This window comes from Ascidia mentula, chromosome 2 (genome assembly GCF_947561715.1).
Source record: "Ascidia mentula chromosome 2, kaAscMent1.1, whole genome shotgun sequence".
Lineage (NCBI taxonomy): Eukaryota > Metazoa > Chordata > Ascidiacea > Phlebobranchia > Ascidiidae > Ascidia > Ascidia mentula.
The window spans coordinates 16,701,268-16,723,326 of NC_138567.1; the positions used below are offsets into that span (position 1 = coordinate 16,701,268).

General features: G+C 37.1%; 1 protein-coding gene across 50 annotated transcripts in view; it reads left to right on the forward strand.

The window, feature by feature from the left end:
* Window positions 1–22,059, forward strand: part of LOC145890420 (protein NLRC5-like) — a 327,828-nt gene that overhangs the window by 110,694 nt on the left and 195,075 nt on the right. For 35 of the 50 annotated variants that reach the window (XR_014399557.1, XM_082981421.1, XM_082981434.1 and 32 more), the window contains 2 exons: window positions 619–780; window positions 2,861–3,022. The exons of 5 other annotated variants lie outside the window; for them this stretch is intronic. Coding sequence is in view for 44 of the 45 variants with exons in the window: in XM_082981421.1 (XP_082837547.1) it covers window positions 619–780; window positions 2,861–3,022 (324 nt within the window). In the remaining variant the exon portion in view is untranslated. Of the gene's footprint in view, window positions 1–618; window positions 781–2,860; window positions 3,023–18,251; window positions 18,510–18,676; window positions 18,785–18,869; window positions 19,046–19,231; window positions 19,274–19,460; window positions 21,116–21,881; window positions 22,044–22,059 lie in introns of those variants that run through there. 10 more of the 50 variants (XM_082981463.1, XM_082981464.1, XM_082981455.1 and 7 more) reach the window with 6 other exon arrangements.

Sequence of the window (22,059 nt, forward strand, 5' to 3'; positions counted from 1 at the left end):
TGTTACTCGCACTAAGTTTGACTTTTTTATTGATTCGGCTGAAGGGGCTTAACCTTTCCAGCAGTCCGAAGACAGCGGGGCTTCTCACAGGCCTATAGAGATGATAAGAAAAGGCGACGATTGGAAAACCAGTTAGTTGCAAGTAGATTCACCGAGTTTGTTTTCCAGTTAAATAATCTATAGGCAGGATTGTCATCGATCTGAAATAAAAAAAAGTTCGACTGAAAAGGAATACGATTTACTTATAACGTTGCTACATTTACAAAGAATGGGGCAAAAAAACTCTATCGTGTGCGTTATGACTTTCAAACAATTATGTTTCGTGCTTACCTCGACATTTCAAAACACTCTGGTGACAGTACAACAAACTTCATCGTTTAACTTGCCGCATGAAAACCCCAGACTTGGAATGAAATAAATCATTAAGTTTCTAAATTTGTAAAATAGCTTTGGAGAATAACTTGTCTTTACAGGTAGGACAACAAATTATTTTGCGAAACCGTAAACCTGGATTTTAATCCCAAATTTTTCACAATGAAGCAATTGAAAGCCATCAATATTTGTTCGAAACATTAATGATACTCACACAGCCTTAAACATAAAAATGTTCTTTTTCAGCTGAAGAAACTCGAATTATCTGACAACCCGATTGGAGACAGCGGGACAGCTTCGGTTGCAAATTGCATCGAAAACAATGAAGAATTAGACCTGAGTAAATGCGACCTAACAAGTGTTGGTGCCGAACATCTGTCTGGCAGCATATGCTCTTTGCAGAATCCGGTAAGTGTAAACTATTTAATTGTGGGGGCCTTCAGTGATGAATGAATACAATATACGTTTTACCCAATATACCAAACAGACGCACTGGAGGACGCATATCTGTTTTTCAATTAAAATGAGCTTCCCCGAAATGCCCACCTTGTAATGTATCCTCTGTCACATGAGGTCACAAAGCAACCAGTGATGCGTAGGCATGGGCGTATCGAGGGAGGGTCCGAGGGGTCCGGACCCCCCCCCCCCCTTTGAAAAATATTTTGGTCTGTTTTTGTAGCTAAACAAACACTAATGTATTTTTTTGTCAAAATTCGCGTGAAAACCAGAAATTTTCTTTTCCGTTGACCTAAAAATCGTATGTGCTAGCATGCGCCATTGTTTCCAAACAGGGAGCATTGTTACGAAACACGGGTCATTTTTCGTCAGTCTAAGGAAGAAACATTGTTTTTTAGTGGTCACGTTGCTGTAATGGCAAGTGGTTTACTTGCGTGACACGTTGCCAATATTACGCATATTGAAAACAACTGTTAGCGCTATCATGCTAGGAAAATAGTTTTAATTTGTATGTTTTCTTGATAACGTAAACCCACATTTGATCCCTTTTGGTTACAAATATATTCTAGCCTTTTTTTGTAAGTAGTAGTAATAAAACTACGGCGCAAGCACTACCGCTAAAACTCGCATCGAGTACACCATAGCGTTACACAATTGCGCAAGCCAGGAAGCCACCGTTTATGTAACGATTGGCGCCAACACAGACGTTCGTATTTTGCTTTTCTCGACCACAATTAACCTTGGTTTACACCTAAAAATCGGGAAATTCCCAAAAATATTGGACCCCCCTCCAAAAATCCTGGATACGCCTAGGTTAATTTTTCGGTTCCGTGAGCACATATGCATAAGGCGAATTTAAGCGAGTTTCGGGCCGTTTTAGTGGGGTTTTGATTCCCATTCATTTGTGGTTTTGTGAAAGATCCACCCCTCATCTACGGATTCTGGTCAAAATCGGTCGCCGGACAGGTGAATTATTGACCACTGAGGGCATTTGATCCCTCCCTGTTGGACATAATTTGCGGCAAAAAAGCAACAAAAATGCAACTGGATTTTGCAGATAAATCAATTGTTTAAGTATCCCATCTATTGTGGTTCAATGTTATCTCTCCTTCACACAATAGCACCAAAGTTAGTTGCTGAATAATTGCCTTAGCAACCTCCCACGTCTGTTTATGCCCCCTGTAGAATATAAGATCTTCCAGCAAGCTCATTAAATCCTTGCTGTGTATTGTCCCATCTAGGAGCAATAATTTCTATTTTAACTTGGAAGAATATTAGGTTCCTATACAATACAATACAATGTAACTGGAAGTACAGCAAAGCCCTTGCCGGACGTTTGCCAACCTTTTGTATGTCCGCCTAGAGCAGTGATTCCCAACCTTTTTGTGGTTGCGTACCACTTGGAGGTAAAAACAATTTCGACGCGTACCACGTAGTTGAGTATTACAAAGTAACCGAGGGGATGAAGTATCAAGCATTTTGAGATCACTTACGACTTTTTCAATTCGAACTAGATCCGCAAATTACGGAAAGGTGCCCGCGTACCACCTGAAAAACCTTTACGTGCCACTGGTTGGGAACCCCTGGCCTAGAGCAAGATTAGTCTACTGGGCTGTCCAGATTCAGTATGTTTGAAATCGGTGTCCTTACCCCACGACAGCCTAGAAACGGTATTTGCATGTTTTGTTTCAAAGGATTGTCCGACGGTTTAAGACGTTTTGTTTCTGTTTTTCACCCAAGTTCTATCGGATTACTAGATATTATAAAGTGTAGACATTAAACCCGATGTTGAACAAGTCTGACTATTTTGTGGATATTTTCGTTGGTTTTACGTCTATTGCATGGGAAGGATATTTTGAACTCTAGATTCACGCCAAGTCTTTTTGAAGTTAAACATCGAGCAAACTATGAACAAAAGAAAGCAGAATCTCCCCTTTCCTTGAGCATTTTCTTGTGCAATAGCTTTTAAATTTATCGATTATCGTCGACAACATAAATAAATTATTTCTTAAATGTTTACCTATTTATTCAGCTGAAGAGACTTGGCTTATCTGACAACGACATAGGGGACATTGGGGCAGCTGCCGTGGGAAGATGCATCAAAAATATCAAAAATGTGCACCTGAGTAATTGCAAACTGACAAGTGTTGGTGCCAAACATCTTTCAGAGAACATAGAAAAGTTGGAAGATCCGGTAAGGCTCAACCGACTAAACGTATATTCTTTATATTATCGTTCAAGAATAATAGAAATATGAACAAGCAGTTTGTCCTTGTAGCACAGTGGTTCCCAACCTTAATTATATCGCGTGCGACTTTAAAGTCCAGCACAGTTTTTTTTTTAAATATGACGCAATTGAGTGATTTTGGTTGACATAAATGTTGTGTAAAAGAAATTAAACATTAAAATCTTAGACATAGAAGCTTCCATCAAAATAACATCAAATGTTTGCTTTGCTTGAACACTTCGCAAAAATTTCCAAACAAAACACACTTGCATCAGTTAATATTTGTAACATAATTATGACAACGTACTTTCATTTAATTTCATAATTTGTTTTTATGTTTTGAGTTCCCAGGCTTTCATTTTGTCATTTGTTTAGATGGGGTTTCTAGATCTTTCCTGGAACATAGGCTTGACCGATGAATGTGCTGAGTCATTGGCTGGATGTGTTCACAACATAAAGTATTTTTTTGCAACACAATGTAGTTTTACACAGGCAGGGAAAGATAAAATCAGGTCAAAGACCCAAGCAGTTGTTTAATTTTAAATCATAAAGCTTGGTTTTGGGGAAAATAAAACGTTTCCTCTCCGTTTGCAAAGACACGGTTGGACAAATATTTAGTTTCTGACGTCATCATATGATAAAAGGTTGCAAATATGATTGATTTATTTCATTGAATGATAAAGTAAACGAAAAATGCAACAAGACATTGAATTGCCAATTTGGGTTTATACTAAAATCCTAATCTGCTTAATCGTGCTCGATGGTTGATGAACTTTGATTTTTGTGCACGTGAATCTCGTTTTTTTACTACACTTTGAACACAAGTCTATCACTCTGCAAAAGTTTATTCATTGTTTTTATAATTTGTCTGAGGCATTTCGAAACTTCTGTGGCACACAGAATTGTTTACATTGATTTTAAAAAATGGTTATGCAAAATTTCTCTGCTCCGAGATTGTTTTACCAAAAGCACTTATTTTTCAAGAACAAATAAAACTACTTTGTTGTTTTATTTTTCCTTTCCAGTCGGGTCGAAAGCAGTTTGTAAAAGTTTTAAACTCACGCGATTGAAACTGAACGTTCTTTGACAATTTCTAGCCGTCGAAAATAGAGTTTTCAACGATAACTAAATATTTTCTTTTTATCCTGGGAAAAAATGCACAATTTTGTTGATCTCTTGAATCAAGATATACCCTGTACAAATCTGTAGCCTGAAATAAAATATATTATCATAATATTGTTTTCGCGATTCCAAACTGACATTGGCCAAAGCTGTGCAAAGAGTTTATAAAATATGAAACAAGCTTGACTACATGTGTCAAATCAACCTGGAGTAGTTGATGCGGTGCGACGAATGAACTTTTCCAGATTCAGGAAGCAGCCGCCTAATTGTCCAAATTGTGGTCTTTTCCTCAAGGGCGACACACCTGTCCCGCAGCACAAAGAAACTGCTTTAATTGCGGAAGGAGGGGGCATTATTACCAAAGATTGTACAAGGAACGGGCAACTAATTGTGTTCAACAGGCAAGCTGGAATGACTCTGAAACATTTGTAGGTTATGTTAAACTAACTTTGCGTTAGATGCACCTGCAGGTACCTCGGTTTGCAGAACAAAAACACTCCGTCTATTTGACTCCTGAGAGTATTTAAAACATCTACCAAGAACTACCTTTGCAACTTTTAATCCAAACAAAAAAACGATAAACAAACATACCTTGTTCAAAACATACAACGTTAAAATGCAGCGTCCAGAGCGATATTTCAATTGCTTTTGTCTTAGTTCTCTCGCTTAGTCCGTTTTCTCGCTTCGTCTCCGTTTGTGGCTTACGGCCATCGATATATATATATATACGGTTACTGAGATTACAAAAAATAATGAATTCGACAGGATTATGAAAAATGTCGATGTGATTATTGAAACTAAAGCCGATTTTCCATATGTTCGAGATAACCCATCTGGCGAAGAGAGAGAAGTGAATTAACCCAAAATCCCAGTTGCGCACGTATTCGCAAAGTAATCAAATTTCACAAAATAAGCACAAGCAATAAAACAAACTGTTCCTGCACACCAACGGTATGGCTAAAGGTTAATGGCAAACCAATGCATTTTAGGACAGACACCGGTGCAGACGTTACAGTCGTCGGTTCAGAACATTTTCGCAATACACTATCTGTCAAATTATCGCAAGTACTGCATAGATGCACAAAAAGAGTCTGTGCAAAATTTCGTGCTTGTTTGAAAAATGACCACCGTCAAATATTTCGTTGTTTTTTTTTATAGATTTAACAAGTCGCCAAACCTGGTTGTTAATGATTCTGTAGTAACCTACTATATTTTTGCCTGAGTGCTTGGAACAAATAACCCAGTTTATTACCTATATTATTGGAAAGAGACCAACCCGGATGACTTTTCGGGGGACAAAAAAATGTTAGGCAAGACGTAGTTTATCCGGTTTTCTTTGATTTCTTGTCAGCATTATCCGGTCGTGCAGCCATTTCGACAAAAAATAAATTTGCGGCAATTGTTTCTTTTATTAAACAATTTTTTTTCATTTAAGCCTGTTAGTATTATCAGCGTTTTGCAAAAAAATTGGAAGGAGACACGCCGTATGAAATGGAGGCGTCTGAACTAAAATAATTAGTTTTTAAAATTATACCCTGTGTTCATAAACAAGTTGATGTGCTTGGCCTTTAGCGATCCTTTATATTAACAAGATTTAAACACATCCCCGAAATAAAATAGCTATCACCCAACTCCCAACAAATACATCATTAAATCCAGGTGAAACAAAACGGACATTTTATAGAATTTTTAGTGAAGTTTTACATTTAGTACTGAAACCATTTATTTTTTTCCTTTTTTACCCTTTTTCCCATTTCTCTTCTAGGCAAAACTGCTGTATCACATTCCACGGTGTAAATCCAATTGAAAACTTTTTGCACAATCTGTTCCATTGTAATGATCACAAGGCAGCCATACGCAATATGGAACCCAATAAATATGTTTTATGTGCCCACATGCTTGACACCGACCACCGTATTAATTGGAAGGAAGCAAAAGTATTAAAACAAGAAACAATTTTGGCAAACCGGTTGGTTGTGGAAAATTATTACATTAATTCGATACCTAATGTTTTGAATCGGAACAATGGAAAAATACTTTCGCCCGTGTTCCGCAATTTCGCCCGTAACAATTCGTGACTTTTGTTTCCCATGTTTGGCCGTTTGACTTGTGATCGATGTTGTCCATTGATTTATTTCTGGCTGTGTTTTAGCTGTTACGCCCTTTTGTTCTTCTTCGTTGTATAATTTCTTTGCCCGTGGGTTTGCTTCACTACTGTGTTTGCTTTATTCTCTGAAGAAGCCTAGTCGTACGTACAGGCGAAACGTCAGAAAATACAATCTTTTTTGAACAAAAGGTGTATATTTGTTGTTTTTCACCAGAAGAACGTCAGATTCATAATTCGTAATTCCAATTAACGTACCGTACAAGCCTGAAACATAATGACGTTTTTACTTTTATTTTCAACTAAGGCATTTTTAGAAATATTTTTTAGCCAATTTAAACCTGGTCTCACCAATCCGTGGAAGTTGAGAATAGGAAAGTCCCTTAATTGTGATGCTAATAAACTCATCATGTTCCATTGCAGGTTCTAATAGTCACTAAAATTAATTTTCAAGCAAATTGGTTTACTGCTGTTGGGCAGAAACAAACTTGAAATGCCTAAAGTGATAAAGTCAGGAGACCTTATATTTATGTATAATTTGTACATCAGTCACGGCATAATCCTCATGAATATCGAATAAACAATATTGAATAAAATTGCAGATCGTCCATTTGACAAGCAGCAAAGTGGTAGGGTAATTCATTTCATTTTATGTTTGATATCTTTGTGATGCAATTAAATATCTTTGTTTGCCAAAAATAAAATAAGTTACTAAAGTCCTTGAACAAAGCACAAGATTATACGGTTTCATGTAATAGTTTCTGTTTTTACTTAAGCAATGACAAAAAAGAAATACGCGTTACATTAACTGTATCACCCAGAAAATGACTCGTTTACACCAACCATGCTTTGCTTTTAACGAAATGTCCACAGGCAGTAAAAGAAATTCACAGGCAGTAAAACCTATCCGTAATTTGCAGAGGTAAAAACAGCTTACAGTTATAAAACTCGCACAGGTAAACGTGTCTGCACACAATGACTACGTTCAAAATCTTGAACAACTTTTCACGCTAGATGGCGATCGCGAGTAAGCACGGTCTGTCACCGGCAAAACGCTGTTATGCAGCCTCTAAGGCTAACAACCTGAAAATATACATGTATATCAACACGAATAAGGGAAAATACATTAAAGAAAAGATATCCCCAAATCCAACATCTTTTTATTAAAGTCATGTTTTTTAGTCAAACTTAACTTTCGATGCGAGTTGGCTGTTAGATTTCTTTAATTCAGAACCTAAAGCACAAAGTTATTTAGTTGACCAGGATTTTGCCATAAAGTAAGTGTCTTGTTTGCCTAGTGGTTAATCTAACAAAGAGGATGCGTCATCGTACTCTTAAGTTAGACTTGTTTCTGAAATACGTACTCATGCCTAAATATTTTGTTGCATTTTGTGTCTTTAAGATACGGATGACCTGTCGTCTCACCATTCTCGCCCCTAAACCTCGGTTGCAGTGAATTATTTTGTTATAGATTTAACAAGTCGCCAAACCCGGTTGTTCATGATTCTGTAGTTTCGCAGTTATGCCACAATATTGTAAACAATTGTTTGTAATTGTGATGTAAGGAATAGTCGTACGTAAGTGTAGTTTGATACTTTAACTGTTTTTTAACAAGCCATGGTTGGCATAGTAACCTACTATATTTTTGCCTGAGTGCTTGGAACAAACCCAGTTTATTTCCTACATTATTGGAAATAGACCAACCCGGATGACTTTTCGGGGGACAAAAAAATGTTAGGCAAGACGTAGTTTATCCGGTTTTTGTTTGATTCCTTATCAGCATTATCCGGTCGTGCAGCCATTTCGACAAAAAATAAATTTGCGGCAATTGTTTCTTTTATTAAACAATTTTTTTTCATTTAAGCCTGTTAGTATTATCAGCGTTTTGCAAAAAAATTTGGAAGGAGACACGCCGTATAAAATGGAACTAAAATAATTAGTTTTTAAAATTATACCCTGTGTTCATAAACAAGTTGATGTGCTTGGCTTTATATTTACAAGTTTTGAACACATCCCCGAAATAAAATAGTTATCATCCTACTCCCAACAAATACATTATTAATCCAGGTGAAACAAAACGGACATTTTACAGAATTTTTAGTGAAGTTTTACATTTAGTACTGAAACCATTTATTTTTTTCCTTTTTTACCCTTTTTCCCATTTCTCTTCTAAGCAAAACTGCTGTATCACATTCCACGGTGTTAATCCAATTGAAAACTGAAAATAGGTTTTGACCACCAGGTATCATAATGAATTATGAATCTGACGTTCTTCTGGTGAAAAACAACAAATATACACCTTTTGTTTAAAAAAGATTGTATTTTCTGACGTTTCGCCTGTACTGGGCTTCTTCACAGAGAATAAAGCAAACACAGTAGTGAAGCGAACCCACAGGGCAAAGAAATTATGCGACGAAAATGAACAAAAGGGCGTAACAGCTAAAACACAGCGGGACATAATTCAATGGACAACATCGATCATGGGTCAAACGGCCAAACATGGGAAACAAAAGTCACGAATTGTTACGGGCGAAATTGCGGAACACGGGCGAAAGTACTTTTCCATCGTTTCGATTTAAAACATCAGGTAGTGAATTAACATAATAATTTTCCACAACCAACCGTTTTGCCAAAATTGTTTCTTGTTTTAATACTTTTGCTTCCTTCCAATTGATACGGTGGTCGGTGTCAAGCATGTGGGCACATAGGGCAGATTTATTGGGTTCCATATTGCGTATGGCTGCCTTGTGTTCTTTAATATGAGACTTTAAATTGCGCTTAGTCCGGCCAATATACACAGTGTTACAATCAAGACAAGGTATTAAGTAAACTACACCGGTCATCTGAAGCATGGAAATACGGTCTTTCGGTTTGGGAAATATGTTTTCTAAAGTGCATACCGGTTTCATTGCAACTTTTATGCCAGTGGCGTTGAGTATTCTTGAGATCCGCTCAGAAAGTCCCTGTACATAAGGTATGGAAGTGAATGTTGTGTATGTTTGTGTGGGTTTGTTGTGCGTGTGGGGTGTGAGATTTAGGTTGGTGGGAAATTTGTTTAGTTTTAGGACATTCCGAATGTGTTTGCGTTCAACCCTCAGAGTGTGTGGATCGCCAATATGTGTAATCGTTCTGTTATATAAGGTTCTGGTCACAATGAGTTTTTGATGTTTCGGATGGTGTGAGGTGTATTGTAAGTAGCGGTTAGTGTGTGTGTAGGCTTGTAAAAAATGGATGTGGTAAGTTTCCCGTCCGGTTTTGCAGTGACGTTTACGTCCAAAAATGACAGACTATGGTTGTGTTGTGTTTTCTGGGCAAACTTGATAGAAGGTTCGATGTTGTTTATGTGATCATGAAATCCTGCGACCTCGTCTTTTGCTATGATGACGTACGTGTCATCGACATAGAGGAGCCAAAGTCGCGGGGGTGTTTTGAAGGAAGCAAGAGCGGTTTGCACAATCTGTTCCATTGTAATGTTCACAAGGAAGGCATCCATACGCAATATGGAACCCAATAAATCTGCTCTATGTGCCCACATGCTTGACACCGACCACCGTATCAATTGGAAGGAAGCAAAAGTATTAAAACAAGAAACAATTTTGGCAAAACGGTTGGTTGTGGAAAATTATTAATATGTAAATTCGCTACCTGGGTGCAAAATATTTGGAGTTGATAACTTTGAAAATGAAACGTCAGAAAATACAATCTTTTTTAAACAAAAGGTGTATATTTGTTGTTTTTCACCAGAAGAACGTCAGATTCATAATTCGTAAATCCAATCAACGTACCGGACAAACCTGAAACATAATGACCTTTTTACTTTTATTTTCAACTAAGGCACTTTTAGAAATCTCTTTTTACCAATTTGAACCTGGTCTCACCAATCCGTGGAAGTTGGGAATTGGAAAGTCCCTAAATTGTGATGCTAATAAACTCATCATGTTCCATTGCAGGTTCTAACAGTCACTAAAATTAATTTTCAAGCAAATTGGTTTACTGCTGTTGGGCGGAAACAAACTAGAAATGCATAAAGTGATAAAGTCAGAAGACCTGATATTTATGTATAATTTATACATCAGTCACGGCATAATCCTCATGGATATCGAATAAACAATATTGAATAAAATTGCAGATCGTCCATTTGACATGCTGCAAACTGACAACTTGGGCACCGCGTAGAAGTCAGTGATCTTACACACGTGATCCGCTTGGGCTTCTTGTGCCATTTGAAGTACGCGGCTAACGTGCCATCACCATGCATTGATTCATAAGTGGGAAAACTATCGATGCCAGGTTTTGAGGCAGAAAACTGTAGTAATCTCTTCTGGCATATATCAGCTTTTGCAATTGCTAGGGTTATTGTGTGCCATTGTTTATTTGTAAATTAGTCTTTGCGACAAACAAGCCAGGTTTTTACCTCAAACAGGTAAAGTTACCGCTTGAGCGAATGTTAAAAATGTCTTCTTTGTGACGCAACAATCATCACCCAGCAAAACTCAACGAGCGTTTGGTGGAAACTTTTGTTCTTCTCCCAGTCAATTGTAACTCAAAACGTTCGTACACGTGTACTATAATCCTGCGAAACCAATTTCTCTACCATCAGCCGTTGAATGGAAACTTTTGTTAAACTTTCTTATTTTTGTTTTCACCATTAGATACTATTAATATACAGGAAAGCCATTTGTGAAACTTTGTATACTTGCTACAGAAATGTATCAAGCGAAACCAATTACCATTGGATGAAAATTTTTGTTTAACTTAAATCCTTCTCGTCAGCACCAACATTGGTTTGTGATAAAATATTCATCCAATTAATCTTTTTGAATCATCAAACGACAAAAATTTTACTTTGCTCTGGGACGGCAAAATAAGTGTTTGTATTTTTGAGTCGCGAAACAAAAGTTTGGCAAGAGAACGCGGTTCAGTGTATAAGGGAATTCCACAAACGTTATTAAAGTTGTGAAACTTATTCATAGGTAAAGAATTGACAACATCTGGTAAGAGGGTGCGGTCTATAAACATCAGGTTCAAAAACAACATACATACACAGTTAATGTAATTTAAACACTTCGAAAAACTTGTGTAAAGTCCAAATAAACCAGTGTTAAACGGCAACCTGAAGACACTAGACTAAATTTTATGCGCATACATATGCGGACTGACGAACATCTACGAATTCTTTCGGCCATTCAGTGAAAACTTTTTATTCGACTTAATTCATGTATTCTTTTTTAGATTTGTGGTATATAATTTAATAGTTGTCGTTGACCAGTTTATAAGTAAAAAATTATGCATACATTTGATTTCACGCTTCGATACTGTTAAGATAATCATTTGAAATTTTTTTTCATTTCTGTTTAAAAAGTGTAACTCCCGTTTCAAGTTCACAGATTCACTTAATGCTTCGTGGCAATGCATCTTCATACCATATCACGGCAAAATTATTAAAAATTGTGAGATTATTTGCTTTAAAACCTAAAAATACTATAGTGCGTTCAATTGCTAGGGTTGTTGTGCGCCATTGTTTATTTGTAAATTAGTCTTTGCGACAAACAAGCCAGGTTTTTACCTCAAACAGGTAAAGTTACCGCTTGAGCGAATGTTAAAAATGTCTTCTTTGTGACGCAACAATCATCACCCAACAAAACCAAACTCTCGATCAACGAAACCAATTTCTTTACCACCGACAATTGGATGGAAATTTCTTTTTAGTCAGCAGCAACACTTTATCCGCATTTGTTTGTTGACACTTATATTGCGGCCCTTGAGTTACTTTGAAAGTTTTCATTTAGCCGTTGCAAAATTCAGGTCCACATGATGTTGTTTACATTCGAATGACCGTTTTGCTATCTTTTCCCTGGTGCTTCAAACAAGTTCCTGGGTTAGAAACTCTTAACAAAAGAAGTTGCCGCTTCATCGATTTTTGAAAATGTCTTCTTTATGACGCAACAATGATCACCCAGCAAACCTAAGCTCTCGATCAACAAGCGTTTGATGGAAACTTTTGTTCTTCTCCCAGTCAATTGTAACTCAAAACGTTCGTACACGTGTTATACGATCCTGCGAAACCAATTTCTCTACCATCAGCCGTTGAATGGAAACTTTTGTTTAACATTTTTATTTTTGTTTTCACCATTAGATATTTTGCGCGCATGCATATGCGAACTGATAAAAATCTGCGAATTCTTCCGGCGATTTGGTTGAAACTTTTGTTCGACGTATTTTATTTATTCGTTTTAGGATTTGAGGTATTTAATTAAATTGAAAATTCTTTAAATTTTTTTTCCTTTCTAATGCTTCGTATCAATGCATCTTCATACCACATCATGGCAAAATTATTAAATATTTGTGTGATTATTTGCTTTAAAACCTAAAAATACTAACGTGTGTTTAAATTTTTGTTGAATTGTTTTATTTCAAGAAAACGTTTCCAATCGGCGATTTAGAATCTTTTTCGTGGGAAAGTTGCAGTGCAACGTGAACTTGTTGATCTTAGTTTTAGTCATCAATACTGATATTTACTTAAACCATTCATTTCTTTACACACAATGTTAAAGTAAACCTTTCTAAAACAACACGCGGTCAACATTTTATTCAGTTTATCAACAGCAGATTTGAAAACTGGTGATTTTCAAATTTATTGAAAGTTGTCATACCAACTATCATAATCACGATAAGCGTTTTGGGCATAGTCAGATCTCATGCCAAACTCACGCTTCATAAATCCAACAAATTGTTGTTGATTTCTTCCATCAAGATATACACGGTACAAATCTGTAGCCTGAAAAAAAATAAATTATCATAATGTTGATTTTGCGTATTCTTAACTTATTTATCTGTGAGTATCCTTTGTCAGTCATTCGTTGTGCATAGTTTCTGGCAATTCCAGGTACTCGACTAATTGCGTGATCCCTTATGGAACCGGAAACGTAGTCATCATGTTTCAAAGTGGTAGGGTAATTCATTTTATGTTTGATATCTTTGTTTGCCAAAAATAAAATAAAATAAGTTACTAAAGTCCTTGAACAAAGCACACGATTATACGGTTTCATGTAATAGTTTCTGTTTTTACTTAAGTAGTGACAAAAAAGAAATACATGTTACATTAGCCGCATCACTTAGAAAATGATTCGTTTACACCAACCATGCTTTGCTTTTAGCGAAATGCTACGGTCATGTGATTATTCTAATCTTCTGGGTGACGTAAGCCACTGGCCATGCAAACAACATTCTAAGGGAAATGACGTTTGTTTTCTCAACCTGCACAGACGACCACGTGGAGCGAAATCAAATTCCACATAGTTAACCGTTGGTTGAAACACTTTTGTTCGATTTGTTGTCACAAAACTCACATCAAATAGTAGTTTAAACCTTGTTGCTAATATCCAATTAAAAGTAAACTCAACATTAATAATTGGATCTCACTCATTCATTGAAACGATATTCGTAAAAGTCAAAATATTGATTTTAATAAAGTAGTTTCTGAAAGTAACCTCACTTGACTTCTCTACGATTCACATTTTTGTTCTCATCGGGATTCGAACTCAGTATATCCTGGCCAGGAAAACCCTTTTCTCGCAAATTAGAAATTGTAGGCATTCAAAAACTATCCGTAATTTGCAGATGTAACAATAGCTCACAGTTATAAAACTCGCACAGGTAAACGTGTCTGCACACAATGAACGACTTTTAACGCTAGATGTCGATCGAGAGTCTGTCACCGTCAAAACTCTGTTTTTTAGCCTCTAAGGCGACTTGTATCCTGAAACTATTCATGTATTGCGCTTAACACGAATATGGGAGAAAACGTAAAAGAATATAGCTCCAAATCCAACATCTTTTCATTGAAGTCGTGTTTGTTTCTTAAGTCAAACTTAACTTTCGATGCAAGTTGCCTGCTAGATTTCTTTAATTTTGAACCTAAATCACAAAGTTATTTAGTTGACCAGGATTTTGTCGTAAAGTAAGTGTCTTGTTTGCCTGGTGGTTAATCGAACAAAGAGAGTGCATTATCGTACTCTTAAGTTAGACTTGTTTCTGAAATACGTACTCATGTCTTAATATTTTGTTGCATATGTGCAGATAAATTTTGTGTCTTCAAAATACCATTCTCGCCCCAAAACCTCGGTTGCAGCGAGTTTTTTTTATAGATTTAACAAGTCGCTAAATCCGGTTGTCAATGATTCTGCAGTTTTACAGTAATGTCACAATATTGTAAACGATTGTTTGTAGTTGTGATGTAAGGAATAATCGTATATAAGTGCAGCTTTTATGGGCCCTGGTTGGCATAGTAACTAACTATTATATTTTTGTCTGCGTGCTCGGAACAAGTCCAGAATATGTTTTCAACTGCAGAGGTGAAACGCGCGATATCGATACAAGACTCGACAAAGCATGAACTTTAACCTCTACATTACAAAAAACATCCATCAAAACAACACAATCATAAAACAATTATAACCACTGATGACAAGTAGACATTTTTGAACACGTAGATAAATTATAAGGAAATCGAATTTTCCTTATAATTTATAGCTCACCAAAGTCCGAAACCCAGTGGTAATGCCCGGGCAAATGTAGGAGCTGGTGATAGTAGAAACAAATTCATGCAATCTCGTAAATTGGTCGACTATTGTAAGGAAATAAATATTACCACGTGAAGGTGGGTGCGGACCGAAGATGTTCACATTACCATGAGGAAAATGAGCCGATAGAGTCGGGGAGTGTACAAATTATGGTAGCCCTGGCAACACCACAAGGATTGTCTCGAAACTGAGGTTGGTAACCGTTGTGCGGTATGCCCGAACTTGTAGATCAAGCTGTGCAGTTATAAAGACAGTCTTTCGGTATTTCTGTGGAGTGTACTGAGGCTCTGGATAAGTCAACGGTTTGTAGTCAGTAGCCTACACGCCGCAAAACTCAAATCCAGGAAATAGCTCGCGACTCGGTTTGTACGAACATTTGTCGGCGAAAGTATGCACCGGACCACCCCCTAAACCGTGTTTTACAATGGGGTTGAACTGTATTCGACTCGTACAGCGGCAGCTCAATGAGGCATGTTTAATATTTTTGGAGAGCTTGATTTTCGAGCTTTCGTTTGGTTGTAAATTGAAAGTTAGGCCATAACGTTAAAAAAAGTTATTAAATGAAAAATCGATATTTTTTCATGTTTCAAAAATATATCAGATATTTTGATATAGCTTGAAAGGGTTTAGCGCGTAGAAAGCGGTAGCTTCTAATACTACAGGTCCGCTAGGTGCGCTAGGTCCCTTCTAGTACTACAGGTGCGCTGTATTCAACCTTCTAATACTACAAGTACGCTACATTCAACCTTCTAATACTGCAAGTCCGCTATATCCAAGCGGACCTAGCGGACCTAGCGGACCTAGCGGACCTAGCGGACCTAGCGGACCTAGCGGACCTAGCGGACCTAGCGGACCTAGCGGACCTAGCGGACCTAGCGGACCTAGCGGACCTAGCGGACCTAGCGGACCTAGCGGACCTAGCGGACCTAGCGGACCTAGCGGACCTAGCGGACCTAGCGGACCTAGCGGACCTAGCGGACCTAGCGGACCTAGCGGACCTAGCGGACCTAGCGGACCTAGCGGACCTAGCGGACCTAGCGGACCTAGCGGACCTAGCGGACCTAGCGGACCTAGCGGACCTAGATATTTACTATTTAGTGAGGGGCCGTTACTTCCATTTCGCTGGGAATTGTGGAGCTGGTTGGTATTTTAACTTATATCACCTTCACCTGCATGCTCTAGGCAAGCCCTGTGTAAAATGGTAGGAAATCCTATGGCCCGAAAAGTGTTTGAATTTTCGCTTTTTGTCAAGATATCTCTGCCGCCATTGCGCTCACAAGCAGCCTCTATGACGTCACACACAATTACCTTTGTTTGAGTCCATTTCGCTGGGAATTGTGGAGCCGGTTGGTATTTTGACTTATATCACCTTCACCTGCATGCTCTAGGCAAGCCCTGTGCAAAATTATAGGAAATCCTTGGCCCGGAAAGAGATTGATTTTTGGCCTACATAAACAGTTGCTTTTTGTATGTAATATTGGTATAGATCTGGTCCATGTTGCTCTCATTTGTGAAAAAAATTCATTATGCTGTCAATTTCCTTTGATTGTATTGTTGTTTTGCGGATGATTAGTTAGTTACATTTCTGAATCACGATGTTATTATTTCAGAGAAATTTGAATTAAGCTGTGTTCATTCATGCGTAAACTAATTTTCGTGGATTTTTTTTTAGTTCGCCGAAATGACGACGGTCAAATATAACTAATTTAACAGAAAAAATAAAGATACATAAGGTTTAGGTTAACTCTTTCCACTCCGGACCATTTTGGATGAACTGGCTCTAGAATCCGGGATTTTTGAGCAAAAATGACAATTTTCAAACACTTCCCATTTCGTGAATATAAATTAAAGCGGTTACCAGTATCGCAAATGAAAGGGGAAGCCCCATGCTGTATCAAGGCAACTTTCAGCTTGCTGTGAACGGAAAAAATACTTACAGTTGTTCGATAGTTTTTTTTGCCTTTCACTGATAGGACCTTTTTCAACTTTTTCCAAACTAGTGAAAATTGCTTGTTTTGGGGTATGGTTGCAAATGAAATACTTACGGCCCAATTATATAGTGTAATAGTTAGATTTTTGGTGTGGAACACACCAATGTAATGTGGGGTCGGGGAAAAATTTCAATTCTTGCCCAGGGATAGTTGTTTTTATGTAACAGCCCATTGAAATTTAACATTTTTTCTCAAATATGGTGAAAAATCCAAAAAATATTTTTTCTGAACTTTGTTTATATCTAACTTACTGGTGAGGAATTTTTTTGTGCACAAGCTTTGTAGTGCTGCAGTACCTAAGCATTATGCAAACATCTATTTACAATATTAAGTCAAAACCTGTTTAAAAATTTCTCAAATTTTGTCATGCTATACCATTCGCTTGTGTTTGTTTCACCATCCATACATTCGAAATACTCACAAGCTTGTTTTTTATTCAAAGTAGCTCAAATTTTTACCAAATGGGGTACTACAAGTGTGCTTTTATGGAAAATTTTGACTTTACTGATAGCATGTGTAGTTTTTCCACAAAGACCTTTGCAAATCATGCATATTTTTGTATTTTCCAAAAAACAACTATGAAGAAATGAAAGAAGAGAAACAGGGTAAAAAAAGACCATACACAATATTCAACCATGTTGTGAAACTTTACATGCATTTGTTTACACCTAATGTCACACTGAATGTTTGACAACTGCATGAATTGCTTTTGAACTGCTCTAGCTGGCGTCTGAAGTTGCTCGACTGACCTTGTCGAAACCTTTTCTTTGATGGGAGAAATTGGATTGCATTTTCAAATGTGTTGTGGTTATGAAGGTTTCTTTGTGATATCCATGTACATAGTAATGCAAAAAATGGTATTTGGGTATGATAATACAACTGGGACCCATTCATGTAACAACATTTTCTTGTCGTTTGGTCTCAGAAATGCCCCACTTGCCATATATTACCTCCTAATGCATTTTGGATCTGTTTTGCTAAAATTGCCTTTTGTTTTTGCACAGTACAAGGTTTTCTTCATTCATGTACAAGCTGATTAATTACAGGATAAAAATATCTAGCCGACTCATTCCTTTTCTGCCACAACGACCATTGTCTTGTATTTGCTTCGCAGGCTTTATAACGTCACAGTGGACATTCAATACGCTCGTAGTTTTTAGGGCGAGGGTTCAAGTGATTTCTGTACTCACAGTACCTATTCTATTTTCATCATAACAGCTTGTTGCTGGTCGTATTACCAACGAAATATGTCAAAACAGTGCAAAAAAACGCCAAAAATTTGCAAAAAATAGCGTTATAGATATTTATCGAAATTCATCAAAACATTATTGTAGACTTTTGTTGACGCAAGGAACTGTTTTTCCATCCTAGTACATTCAAATGTATTTTTGCGTGGCTAAGGATTCAATGACGATTTCATTTACCGTCTATATATATATAGACATTTTGATTCTACGGCATGCGCGAAATCGTCTATATATAGATGCTCGGAGTGGAAAGAGTTAAACAGATTTTTATCTTCTAGGATATTTTATGTGTTAAATGACTTGATAAATCATAATCATGTAGACCAACATTAACTTATATGGATGCTGACAAGATCAGCGAAGAAAGTGCTTGTCAAATAAGAGATGATGAGCCTTCAACATCTGGTGGTAAGTAATGCGTTGTTGTTTGATTTACTGCTGTCACCTTGCTTGTAGTGATTAAAAGGTTTTGCATCTGGGACATGTTGAGTTTATTTTATTTTTGAAATTCTGTGTTTGATGTTGGAGATGTACATAGTTTGAAATATTGAATGTTGTTATGTTTAATTTTGAAGGTCCTTCACAAAAGGTTGTAGCAAGTGAAGCAAAGATTGAAAATAGTAATGTTGGTGTTCAAGGAAATGTCAATGAAGTGTCATTCACCGTCAACTACTTCAGTAACCGTAAAAGCACTTATATCTAAATTTGAAATTTATGTAATTTTCTGCCAAGCAAAGTTGTTTTGTTTCATTAAAATTGCATGATAATTGAATTGAGTACAATGGTGTGCAGTGGTGTTAACATAACGAACTTTAACAAACTTTGAACTGAAGGTAAGAGGAAGAATGACGTACATGAAGCTAAAACTCGCAGTACATCGAAACGAAGTTCCTGTGGTTTGTCCTTAAAGCGTCACAAGGACTGCATTCAGAACAAACTTGTTGGTGAGTTTCTGCATTGGTCTTTTTCCTCACACTCATATTGGCATTTGCATCAGATACAATCCAACACTTTCTATTTATTCGAAAAACCTAACCTGAAACATTAGGCATTCGATGGATAAAGATATCTAGGTCGTTCTGTTTATTTTCGGCCTGTTCATAAAATTATCAACAACCTAATGAAAACAGTTACCGAGGCTGTCCTGGCAGGTGTTGAAACACAGGATAAAAGTAAGCTTGGAATTTCTTGGAAACATAAACTGAGTCATGTTGGCTATTTGCTTTATTTCAATGCAATGTCAGTTTAAAGTTTATCTTTTTTGTAGTTGATAAAAAGTTTACTGCATGACCAACTGTGATCATGTACTTGTGCACCGTTGTTGTTTAGCTTGGTAACATGATTTACAAACATTTTTAGGTGAGCGTCTCAAGTCAGATTTACGTAAAAGAGTTGAGTCCATCGCCAGCACAGAGTCGACACTTGCTGATTTTTCCGAACGACCCATAATCCCAGTCAAACTTTCCATAGTCAGTAAACCGCAACGAATTAATGATGAGTTTCTAGCTGAAGGACATTACCGCCGTAGAAAGGACTTTGATAAGGTTTTTGATCGGCCGACCGGTGACATGACCCCAGAACAAATGTTTGCTCGTGCAAAACAAACAGCGCAAGAGGAGGCAGACAAAAAATTTCCAGCACCCGCTGCTAAAGCGAAAAAAGAATACGTGCAGAAGCACGCCAATATTGTGGGGGTTATCGGCCAAGCAGGCATAGGTAAAACAACTTCTGCCAAAAAGTGGGCTTTGCAAGCTTTATCCGCCGACCATCAGTTGTTTGGGAAAATATCTTACTTTTTCTACATTATAATTCGAAATATCGAATTCAACAAGGAGATGACTTTTCTTCAGTTTTTACTTCACACCATGCAAATTGACGATTATCACGCACCAGTTGTTGCAAAAGGCATTATAGAGGCTCTTAAAATAGATACAGATATTTTCATGATATTCGACGGCGTGGACGAGGCTGTTTTAGAATCGTTTTCAAGTGAAGTACCCTTTCCATTGTCAGAAGGAAAAAACAAACCAGAAGTTTATCTCAAGCATTTATTAAATGGAAATTTACTTCCTTGTTCTCGTAAGATATTCACGTCACGACCAGCTCCATTCTATAAGCTCCATTCTTCACATAGACCAAGGTTTATTGTTGAAATTCTTGGCTTAACTCCAAACTCGCAAAAAGAGCTTGGACAACAGATTTGTGGTGCAAAATACGACTCAATACATAAAAAGCTGGAAGACAACAAAAATTTATTTGCTTACTCTTATGTGCCTGTAAATTTTATTTTAACTGTGCATTTCTTAATGAATTTCCATGGTGATGTTCAGTTTGTTTCACTTACTCAAGTTCTCGCTTTCACTTGTGTTCAATATTCACAAACTGAACACCTCAAGGGTGAGCAGCGAGAATTAGACAAGCTAGTAAAAATGGCTTTTGATGGTTTCAGTAACCAAAAGATCATATTTAGCACCACGGATTTATTGGAAGCTGGCATTGATGATTCCACAGCCAATTCGTTTTTGAACACTTCTGTTACAAAGAAAGGAAACCTAAAATTAACAATTTTGAATGGACAAAAGCAAATTTATTTCTCTCACTTGATCTGGCAAGAGTTTTTCGTTGCAGTTTACCTGATGATGATCATGCCCTTACAGGAATTCAAGGAAAAATACCCCATATTTATTGAGGATAGATGGGAAGTTGTTGCCAGGTTTGCATTCGGACTTCGTGATTTGTCAGTTTTCAACGACCTAAAGTTGGTAGTTCCTGGATGTAGATACGAAGATTGGGAAGCTAAGAACATTCTGCTCCGGGATCTAATTATATCGTATATGGAGAAAAACAACAACGAAAATATACTTCGGAGTTGCAGCTGGGCCCGTGAAGCAAATGATGCAGAAATAACTTCATCGGTTTCCAGCGAACTTTCACATTTGGACTTTTCATGTTCTTCGATTCTTTCAACTGATGTCGAAAACCTGTGCTTCGTAATTGGAGAGGGGGAAATGCCAGTAAGTTAAAGAGTCCTTGCGGGCAAAACAATCGTCAAAAATGTTACCATAGGTCACGCCTGTTTCAATCAGTATTTATTTGGCTAAGAAGCTGACCTGTACAATACTACTTAGTGCCAAACATCTTTCAAAGAACATAGAAAAGTTGGAAAAAATCTGCTGAACTTTAACTAACTAACCAAATATTATTATTTCTTGGTTTTTGTGAATTATTTTTATCACTTGCCAGTCGAATTGGTACCTTTGAGTTCCCCAAAAATCTATTCCTATTTTGTGGTCAGTTCTCAAAAAATATTGTTAGCGACATAAACAGAAAATCTAAGGTTGTTTTTAAATAAAACAATTGAATGTTTTTGTTTATTGAATGCCATTTGCTATATAAAAAGGCATAATGTAATAGTCCAAATAATCCAGTCAAAGTATGGCCGCTCCACATCTGCCGCTGATGGTTTACTCAGCAATTCAGCCTCTACCTCTTACAAATACAAGAAGCAAACAAACGTAGGAAATTTTTAATGTTTACTTGGTGTCAATATCACGCAAAGAAAGCATACGATTATGGAATGTGCAGCTTATGGTAATGAATATTTAACACCAAAACTAAGGGAAAGATTAGTTCAAGACTCTATATTCCATTGGACAATGCAAAGTGTTGTTTAAAATAAAATGATCGTGCATTTTGGTTTGGAACCAAAGCTAAATGAAAACATATAGACAGTTGCTAGTTAATGTAACTCCTACTTTTTTCAGCTAAAAATGTGTTTAGCTGTGGAAACTTGACCTGTCTGGCAACCCAATTGGAGACAATGGGACAGCTTGTGTAGCAAACTGCATACGCAACATTGACCGTGTTGATCTGAGTAATTGCAACCTGACTAGTGATGGTGCCGAACATCTTTCTAAGAGCATAGAAAAATTGGAAAATCCGGTAAGCCTTAACTATC